This window comes from Nanorana parkeri, unplaced genomic scaffold, assembly GCF_000935625.1.
Source record: "Nanorana parkeri isolate BGI_ZX_2015 unplaced genomic scaffold, ASM93562v1 scaffold842, whole genome shotgun sequence".
Classification (NCBI taxonomy): Eukaryota; Metazoa; Chordata; class Amphibia; order Anura; family Dicroglossidae; genus Nanorana; species Nanorana parkeri.
Window position 1 is genome coordinate 271,267 of NW_017307110.1, and position 10,357 is coordinate 281,623.

The following is a 10,357-nucleotide window of genomic DNA, read 5'->3' on the forward strand; positions in this document are numbered from 1 at the left end:
GATTAATTAAGCAATTATATATGTATTGTCTGCACTGTATTAGCAGTATATACTCTATATAGAGTATATACTGCTAATACAGTGCAGACAATACATTTACAATTATACTAACATGAATGTATTAAATGATCTGTATGTAGCCCTGTACTATGGATCATTTAACCCATTCATGTTAGCAGAGGATCATTGTAAATGTATTGTTGCAGGCACTCTATATGTACATGTACTATATACTACATATAGAGTGCACTGAACAATAGATTTACAATTATCCTCTGCTAATATGAATGGGTTAAATGATCCGTAGTACATGATATGTAGCCCTGTACCCCCTTTTCCACTTACAGAGCTAGGTTATTTTTCTTTTAAATAAATATTAATGTAATTTAATTGGTATCTATCTACCAGTAGCTGCCTCATTTCACACCCTCGGCTTATATTCGGGTCAATACTTTTTCCCAGTTTTTTTGGCTAAAATTAGGTACCTCGGCTTATATTCGGGACGGCTTATACTCGAGTATATACGGTAATCACAGCCATAAACACAAAGATAGTGTTGTTAGGATGTGTACTCTCTTCTGCCTTGCAGAGATTAATTGCCAGTGGTTCCTGTTGGTCATCACAGGTGTCAAAGGTGTAGTTACCAGCTATGTCATAGGCACCAGCTAGTATCAAGCCCCAACCCTTGTCAGAAGCAATGATCCGGGAGTTGTTGCAGTCACATGAACATGGAAAAATAAGTTTTTAAAGTGACAATAAACTCAGGGGTTAAATCTTACAAATGCATTCAAATACCTTAACTATTAACAAAAATGTATCTTATTTGTGTATCACTCAGCTGTAGATCCTCAAATCATTTCTGAATTGGTGCTGACACTGTCCTTCCTTCTGGAGGGTGGCTACTGTTGTTCTCATTTGTCCGTGTGTGTGTTGTAAAGTAGCCACTGCTCCACGCTCACTCTCCTAATGGACTACAATCTTAATACAATTGAGTAAATTAAACATGAGATTGTAGTCCATAACAGGAATGAGTTTGGAGCGGTGGCTACTTTACAACACACAGGGACCATGGTGAACAAAAGTAACCACCCTCCAGAAGGAAAGACAGTGTCAGCATACATTCAGAGATGATTTGAGGATCTACAGCTGAGTAATGCACATATAAGATACATTTTTATCAATAGCTACTTAAATAAATACTTATCTATTTTTAAGATTTAATTTCTGAATTTAGTGTCACTTTAATGTATTTGGAACCTTTTGTAACATTAATGTGGAGTTTTTGAAGTTAGAAAATACAATTGATGTGAATGTTTGCTTCAGTATGTTACGCATATTATTACAGATGCTTTAACGTTTTTGGAAACCCAAAATCTATTTTTCAATGTGTCTGGCACCATGTCTCACTGTATAGAGCAAATTTGTGTCTTTTGCAAACGGTCTTATTTGGTGGATCTGTCAGTAACAACACTTCTCATTTCAAGCTGACAAGTGCCATTGCAGGCAGCGTTGTCAGCCTGCAATGCCAGCTCCCTCAGTTAGCCATTGGGTTACCTAATAGGTCTATCAGATAGGTAGCCCAATAGCCTAACACACTTCCGTCCCGGGTGACAACACTGTTCCTTCATAGAAACGGTAGCTTTGTCACCCTTAAACAGAAAGTATGTTATTGGCAGGATCACAAGGTAAGCGAGTTGTAAGCTCTCATGGGCCGGCCTCTCCTAACCTTCCTGTATTGAAATTGTATTGTAACCGTACTGTCTCCCTCCATTATGTAGATTGCTGCACAAACTGTTGGTGCTATGTAAATCCTAAATAATAATAATAGAGGGGAGAAGCCTGAAAAAAAAACTAATACAACCACCACATCTAAAGATTGGTATGCTGCAACATGTTACATTTTTGTTTTTAGGTTTAGATACACTTTAAGTAAACACAGCTTTACTACTGCAATGAAAATTCTCTACTCCTATAGCAAATCAATTGCCTTGGCTGTGTGTTTGACTTTCTACTGCTATGATACCTTTCAATAAAACATGAGTGGATAGAACTTTACTGCATTCATCTTTGTAACAGTGTTTAATATAACAGCTGTATGTTTTACATGCCTTAGTTCAGATTTCTGACTTTATATCCTCAGCCATAACCCTGCTACCCTTATTATTAAACAGATATATGGTGTTTATGTATGTGTCTGTGCATTTTCCACTCTCTGTGAGTTTGAAACAACATTGATCTGTAACCTTTTAAAGAATGTAAGGAATATTAAAGTATTAATTTTGACGAAATCAGCCTGCAGTCATTGAAAAGTCAAATATTACTTACTTTTTGACATTCTGACATTCAAGATATATGGTGCTAAATGTCAGCATTTAATAAAGCTTATTTTTGTATTGATTTTGCTTTTGTTTTCAAAATCTCCATTGTGAGCATGGTATTAAATCATATTCCTATCTGAGGACGCATCTGTACAGATACCACACCTGTCACAGCGTCTCAGCTCAGACACACGCTCTCCCTAATTAGTTCTGTACGCCGATGTACGGCAACATGAAACCACGACATGGAAAAAAAAAATGTTTTGATGCATTACAGGTTTGAGAGCAGTGTCACATTAATATATCACTTTTTCAATCAATGGCACACCTGTGTGAAAATGGACATTTTATTACACAGTGAGGAATAGAAATAATATAACTAAGGCATTGATGAACATGTTATATGTCCACCTATGCTCCTTTTTGTATTTTCATGAAGAATTCTGGCTCATTATACACTTTAGTGAGAATTTAGGTGAATACAAATAGAATCACGCTTTGTAAGACACAGATGGATTTTGAATTCATGTAATTTAATTTGGTTATCTTTAGCTTACCAGGTGAAGTTCAGAAGTGTTACTAAAATCAGGGGCCCTATCATTTCTCATTAATCAAAATGTGGGGAGCATTTAAAAAAAAAAACTGGGATGGTTGTTAAAAGTGACCAATCAGATTCCTTGTTTCATGTGCCAAGAATAATGATTTGCCACTGCAATCTAATTTATTTAAAGAGAAAGTAAACCAAAAAAGAAAATATGTATTTCCCTAGAACATGGGTGGGTTTATATAGAATTCAGGAGCCAGTCTGTCCAATGCAGAATTGTTTTAGGAGACAGCTCCATTGACAACAACGAGAAAAAACCTCAAACAATAGACATCAGCTGTCATTTTTAAGGAGCATAGCCTATGTAAGTCTCTTCTACCCTAAAAGCTGCAAGCTGCCATTCAGCATTTTTTTTTCTGTACAATGAGCCGTGCACACGCAACTTAGTGCACAGACCCGGCATGCCAAGGTGAAGTGACCCCCGTGCACATTTGTGGGAGTTATGTCATTGGATCCCTGCCAATTAAGCATTTGAAGTCTCAAAACCCAGAAGAAGACGGGAGGGGGGGGGGGGGGGATTTCAAAACCCAGTGAAAGACCGGGGGGGGGGGGGGGGGGAATGGAAGCACTGGGGATGGAGGAGAGCAGCACTGGAGGTGATCAGTTTGTCAGGTTAGCATGCCATAATGTGCTTATATGTTGTGCATTATGGCTAAAAGCTCCTTATTTTTATAGACCCTTTACTTCAGCTGTAAAGGAAAGGAGACAGCTCCTTTTTCCTGTGTGTAGTGTGAGCACACAGGTTGTACATAAAGATTGCTGGGTCCCCAGAACATATGGGCTCCTTTACCCTGTCTGCAGCTATACCCTATATAGCCACAACACACTTCTTACAAATGCTCTTCAGCCTATTGTTTTTTATTCAGGATAATTTATGATAAACCTGAAAAATGTATAATCTTACTACCGCAAAACCTATATTCAGTCCAATCATTACATAAAAATATTGTATAATAATAATAATAGAGTAAACAAGCCTGAAAAGAAAACTAATACAACACCACATCTAACGATTGGTATGCTGCAACATGTTACGTTTTTGTTTTTAGGTTTAGATACACTTTAAGTAAACACAGCTTTACTACTGCAATGGAAATTCTCTACTCCTTTAGCCAGGGAGAGCCAAAAGAAAATGGCTCTCCCTGGCTTGAATACAAGTTATAAGGTCTCTGCCCAAAAACAAGCACTGACATGGAAAGTACTGAAGCCATTGGATCAGCATGGCAGCCAATTATCATTAAAAGGTGTGTGACCACATAAGTCATATGGTCTTATATTATATCATTAGAATCAGCAAACAAAACCATAGATGATAGGCACATAATGTTCTTGGATGCTAATAAAGCTAAAGTCAGAACCATCTACCATAGTTTCAGTCAAAGGATTTGATGAATGACTATCGCTTGAGAATTAGGGGTTGATTTACTAACCTTATAAACACACCACGAACATGTATACACCTCTGTAGTGTGTTCCCTTCCAGCATGATCTATGGGTGGAATCTAAACACCTTTGCCCTGAATTGCAAGGTGATGTTGTGTAAATTAGCTCTACATTGTGTTGCTTGCGTTGATGAATGCAGGAATGTAAATGCATGAGCTAACCATTTTTGTCTAAACTGTGAAGCAGCATTATATATGCATCATGTGCATGATTTTTCCATATATGGCATTAGTGGAAACATGCTTATAGAGACTTTTTGGTTGATAAATACGCTTTGCTGTGCAAAAATCACACGCACCTGGTGCGTGCGTGTGTTTAGGTTAGTAAATCGCCCCCATAGTCTCAATATTATATTTACAATGTTTATCCCGTTTACCGTCTTCAAACATTGCAAAATGTTACGACATAGTTAGGTGGATAGATTATCTCATGAAGGTCATTTAATAAAGTGCAATAGTGAGATTCCTATCACACCAAAGTAAGGAACATCTAACCTACAGGGTTATCCACTAAAGGGTGAAAAGTTTGGAGAAGGGAGTATAAGGGAACAATATCCTACAATATAGCTTATTTGGAAAAATTCTCCTATTCAGCTCACTCTCCAGTTCAGCTATGTTGTTCTAGATTGTTCTGCCATATACAAACACTTCACCCTTTAGTGAACAACCCTGCTATTTTGATATACAAGCAATAATTAAAGCAATTTAATTAGTGTCTATTTACCCAACTGAAACTACTGTGACTTGTACTGAATTCTGGCTGTATTGTATATCCACAAAAGCAAATGTGTCACAGATATATTTTTAGCTTATTATATTGCTGGAGTCCGGGACCTTTTTCTCTATAACGCCTGCTGCTAACATACAGTATCTGTGAGGCTGAAAGACTAAAGGCAAATAGACTGTCCACCAAGCAAAGTGAATTTTCACTTTACAAGGGAATTTTCCCTTAGCTTAGTGAAACAGATGAAGCTCTGCCGACTTCCATTATCCAATCACATGCAAACAGAAATACTGTTTTTGGTTTTTTTCCCTTGTTTATGATTGGGTACTCTTCCACTACATTCACTAAGCTAAGGGGAAATTTCCTTGCAAAGTGAACATGCTCTACTTCTCCTTTAGTAAATCAACCCCTGTCTCTGTCTTAAGTTGTAAGAAATATGAACAGACAATTTTTTAATTATAGTTGATTTAATGGTCCGTTTAACTTAGCATAAAAAAGGCAATAATGGCCATAGATGTGCATCCATTTTCTCCAGAGCACATTGGACAATATGACCAAATTATAAATAAAACCAATTTTCTTAACAGAACGTAGATAATCAGCTCATATATATCAACATGCAATAAACAAAAACAAAACTAGGCAACAAGGGAAGTTATTTGATTTGTTACACACAATAACATGTGTGACATATACCATGCATAAAATGTGCTAAGTTCTGTAACTAACAATCACCAAGCTACCAACTTTTCTTGTCCTGAGTAAGGATTACATCTGATTTGCCGCAATGGGCTTCTTCACTTTACACAGCATATTTATCTTTAGGCAGCCCAAATCAGACAGAATTAGCGAAGAGGACAAAAGGGAATTGATACAACTTTGCAAAGACTTACCCAATAAGCCCAACAGCAACTTTCTATTGTTATTATTATTATTGTTTTGCAAACTCAAACTCACAGCAGCCATCTGATCAAACGTAAACAAGCAGAAACTATCAAAGAACAACTGCAATTTGCATTTCTGTCAATTTAAACAAAGCATCGCACACAAAAAAAAAACATTAGCGCGGCATCCTAAGTTGTTTGTTAAAAACAAAAAAAATTAGGGTTTTCTGTACTTGACAGATATATTTCCTGAGAGATTACTCTGGAGAAACATGTATTTAAGCAATGCACTCAGTAATTTTACAGTTTAAGTGTACAATTTTACTGCTTATAGTGTTTTGTCAAATTGATTTACCCTGGTTGCCTTGTTGTGTGCATCAATACATCATTTTCTAGTGATGTTTTCAAATTACAGAGCATGTAATCCATTCTTAATGGTATATATTTGTAAGATACAACATTTCACACTCTGCGTAGAACAATGAACATGGGAAGTGGTGTCCATTTTTTTTTTCAAGTCGATAAAAAATTCTTATCTACCGAAAAAAAAATATCTTATAGTGAAATTTACCAGGTATACTGTCCTTTATGCACAAGGCCAACACACAGCTCTCATCATCCTCCCTGCTAGGCAATGATGGGCCCTGTAATCCAGCACTGTTACAGGTTACGGTAATAGTCAAATAAAACTGTAACCAAAAAAACATGAATTGCACCAACTAATGGTATGGACTTGAAGCTCGTGAATATACATTAACATTTATTCATATACTCAGTTATATATTTAGTGTAATGAACTGAACATTTATTACATGGAATGTCATGCATCTCTCAAGCATGCTCTTATAAACAGGCCAATATCAGGAATTCTGGTTAATGTGGGAGAACAAACTTATTGTCACATTAGAGTCAAGCAGTGCATGCAATTACACAGGATGCGCAGTCTGTGCAATATCGCAGGGTGGTCAATAAGCCAATGGCTGAGCCATTTAACACCTGTCACATATATCATGGACCTTACTAACAGCAATGTATAAAATGTAAAATTAAAGATGTTGTCTACGGCTACATTGATTTATTTTCAAATGTATACTAGGAAATGTAATTTGTAACTTGTCATTCATATGGGCAATTATTTATCCTTTCACTTCTGTACCATACTAAACTTGTATACGAACATAAATACAGACAAGTGTTGACATGCGTAATTTATAACTTATATGACTGATGAACAATTCTTTATAAGCTGTATACATCCTGCATGCCCTTGTATCCACATGATACTACAAGACTAACCTTTGCCTTTTTTTTTTTTTTTCCTTTTTTAATCTATGAGACGGAGGCAGTCTACTACAGCATCAAGCTGTAAGAATAAAATAGAAAATTGTATTGAATCTCTGAGCTTTGTACATCTTAACCAAGAAGTCATAGCATTTGGACCTAGAAAGTCAATAATATTCATTGTAATAAGCTCCAGCTGGGACTGAGGATTCCACCACCTGCAGGGAATCACATATACTTAAAACACGCTCAACTCTTGCCAACAGCAAATAATAACACAAGAGACAGACTGTTAGTATTTTAATGATAAGGCCTTTTCTTAGAATAAATAGTTTATGTGTTGCAGCAGCCCCTTTCAGAGAACCAACTGATTTACATTTATAACTGAAGTTCCAAGTTCTTTTCACGTCTATAACAGAATGGTTATGGTGGTGACGATAGTGGTAGTGGTGGTGATAGTGGTGGTAAACGTGGTGGTAATAGCGGTACTGGTAGTGGTGGTGATAGTGGTAGTGGTGGTGATAGTGGTAGTGGTGGTGATAGTGGTAGTGATAGTGTGGTGGTGGTGGTGTTGATAGTGGTAGTGGTGGAGATAGTGGTAGTGGTGGTAAATGTGGTGGTGATATTGGTAGTGATGGTGATAGTGGTAGTGATAGTGGTGGTGGTTATAGTAGTATTGGTGGTTATAGTGGTATTGGTGGAGCTGATAGTGGTGTTGATAGTGTGGTGGTGTTGATAGTGGTAGTGGTGATGATAGTGGTGGTGATAGTGGTAGTGGTGGTGATAGTGGCTATAGTGGTATTGGTGGTGGTGATAGTGGTGGTGATAGTGGTATTGGTGGTGATAGTGGTGGTGATAGTGGTATTGATAGTGGTAGTGATGCTGGTGGTGGTGGTAAAATGTTATACACACGAGTTTGTACAGGCACATAAATTGTCAATGGTGTAAAGTATAGTAAACTCCACATTGACCAAATAGTATCTGCAACATGTGTATTCCCAGCGCTAATAAAGTAATTAAACAGAGGTTTGCTATATACAGAGGCCACTTCATCTGCATGTCTATCAGCATCAACAAAATACCATGCCCGACACTTGTCAGTCCTTACCTTGGTTGTCAGAAAAGTGACTGGAGCCGACTAAGAACTTGGAGAGGAGGGGAAGGAAGAAAGAAACCCTCACTAACAGAGTTCTCCCATCGCACGGCTCCATGACTCTTCTCAAGCACCAAACACCGCTCCAGCTCCCCTACCTTCCTCTCTGAACAGTCAACAAACCAATACAATCCCAGTGGAAGGATCCGCGGGGGCGTGGCGAGCACCACGACTAGAGGTAATAAAAGCGACGATCAGAAGAGATAATTTCGCAAAATGTCTTTTGTGCAAAACAGCATTATACTCCTATGTTCCTCAACTGGGTTGACTTTCCCTCCTTAGGAAGAACAGAATGTTTCTATTACATGTGCATACAGTTGCCTAAAATAAAAAAAAAACACCCGCTCAGGTAAAATCCAGGTTCATGGAATTGTTCTTGCATAAGACTGCAGGCAGAGGCGAATTGTCGGCAAGCAATCACACCAACAACTAACATTAAAGTTACACTTGTGCCTCTATAGTCCCTATAGACGCTCCATGGGTTGACAGATAGTGGTCCCGTTTGGGTTCTGAAGTCAAGTCTATGCGTTGCAGCCCAACAGATGCCAAGCTGAAGCCCCACTTGGAGCAAGGGTGGCTCATCAAAACGCACCGGGCAGCGATGTGGCTCAGCTAGACGCACCAGGCAGCGCTGTGGCCCCTGAGTTGGATGTGCAGTGTGCTGATCATCTTCCTATTGATCTGTAGTGAGGAGGTGACTTGAGTCCATGGACCCTGGAGCCTTGGGGTGAATTGACTGAGGTCTGTCGTGGCCACTGATGGCTTGCAGCGTGTGCCAAGTGTTAATTCCAGCGCAGCATGATGCTGAAGGAACTCCAGCGTGCAGAGGCGAAGGGTATTCCAGAGCTTCCCTAGTCTTGTCTGCAACCCTGGCTCTTTGATGCGCAGTTTGGTGCTGAGGATAGGCTTTTTTTTTGCTATGTGCTATATACCAGCCTGGCTGAGTGCACAGACGGTGTGAGGTATTGGCTGAAGATAGTCAAGCTGTGCATGATGCATGAGCTGAGGATCAGTGGGTGAGCGCTGGTGCTGATGCTGCTGCTAATGCTACTGACCACCCAGTCATCAGTCAATTGACGCGCACCAAGTCCTGCTCCCTGGCTGTGCCTGGGGCTGCAGGTGGAAAGTTTGAAAGCTCCTTGCAGGACACTCCCTTCACATGACAGAGCCCCCATCCCCCTCCACCCATCAGCAGCACATCTCCTGCTTCCTCCCAAATCCTCCAGCAAAGTCAGTGGCAGGGAAATTCCATCTCTCTCTCTTCTGCACACTCCGGGGAATCAGTCCTCAAGGTTGCAGACAGGACATCTCATATTCCAAGCATGGAGCGCCCCTCTGTAGCAACAACAACAACAACAAAAAAAACTTGCTGAGATATAATCAACTTGACAAGTGCTTCTGCACATCTGCCATTAGAACGGATTGCCCTTTAAGCCCCGGCTGGCGGCGAGAAGCGCAAGGCGCCCATTAACGCGTTCAGTGCCGCCTCCCATTCATCGCTGGTCTACAGCCCCTCTTCTTCTCTCGCTGCGGTACGATGGAGCATCAGCGGTCCTTGGCGTCGGGATGGTTAAAGGCAAGCGTGCCCCGAAGCCAGGCGGACGGCTAGGCTGGCAGCAGCAGCAGGGTGCGGGGAGGAGGATGCAGGGGGGAGTGAGAGGAGCCGGCTGCTCCGATGTCTGTCTACTGTGGAGGGGAAGGAGAGCCAGGCACACGGAGGCTCTGGGCTGGAGGTGACAAGGTGCTCGGCGCTAGAGGGGGTTAGCGCACCAGACAAGCGCTCTCCGAGCTGTGCATGCGTCGGGGCAGAGCGTGGGAAAAGCAGCTGCTTTCTTCTCAGGCTGCATAGGTTCAAATGCATAAAAAGCTGAATTCACTTAACCACTACTCAGAGAGGATGCACGGCGGGGGGGGAGAGGGTGCACGGCGGAGAGAGGGGGAGCTTCGTTTA

General features: G+C 40.3%; 1 protein-coding gene across 1 annotated transcript in view; it reads right to left on the reverse strand.

Annotated features, from left to right (window-relative positions):
* The window catches only part of LOC108794370 (ephrin type-A receptor 6-like), a 152,973-nt gene extending 144,372 nt beyond the window's left edge, over positions 1-8,601 (reverse strand). Inside the window, exon 1 of the mRNA XM_018565401.1 lies at positions 8,362-8,601. Coding sequence (XP_018420903.1) covers positions 8,362-8,464 — 103 coding nt within the window. The 5' untranslated portion in view covers positions 8,465-8,601. The remainder of the gene's footprint in view (positions 1-8,361) is intronic.
* Between the last annotated feature and the right edge of the window lie 1,756 nt (positions 8,602-10,357).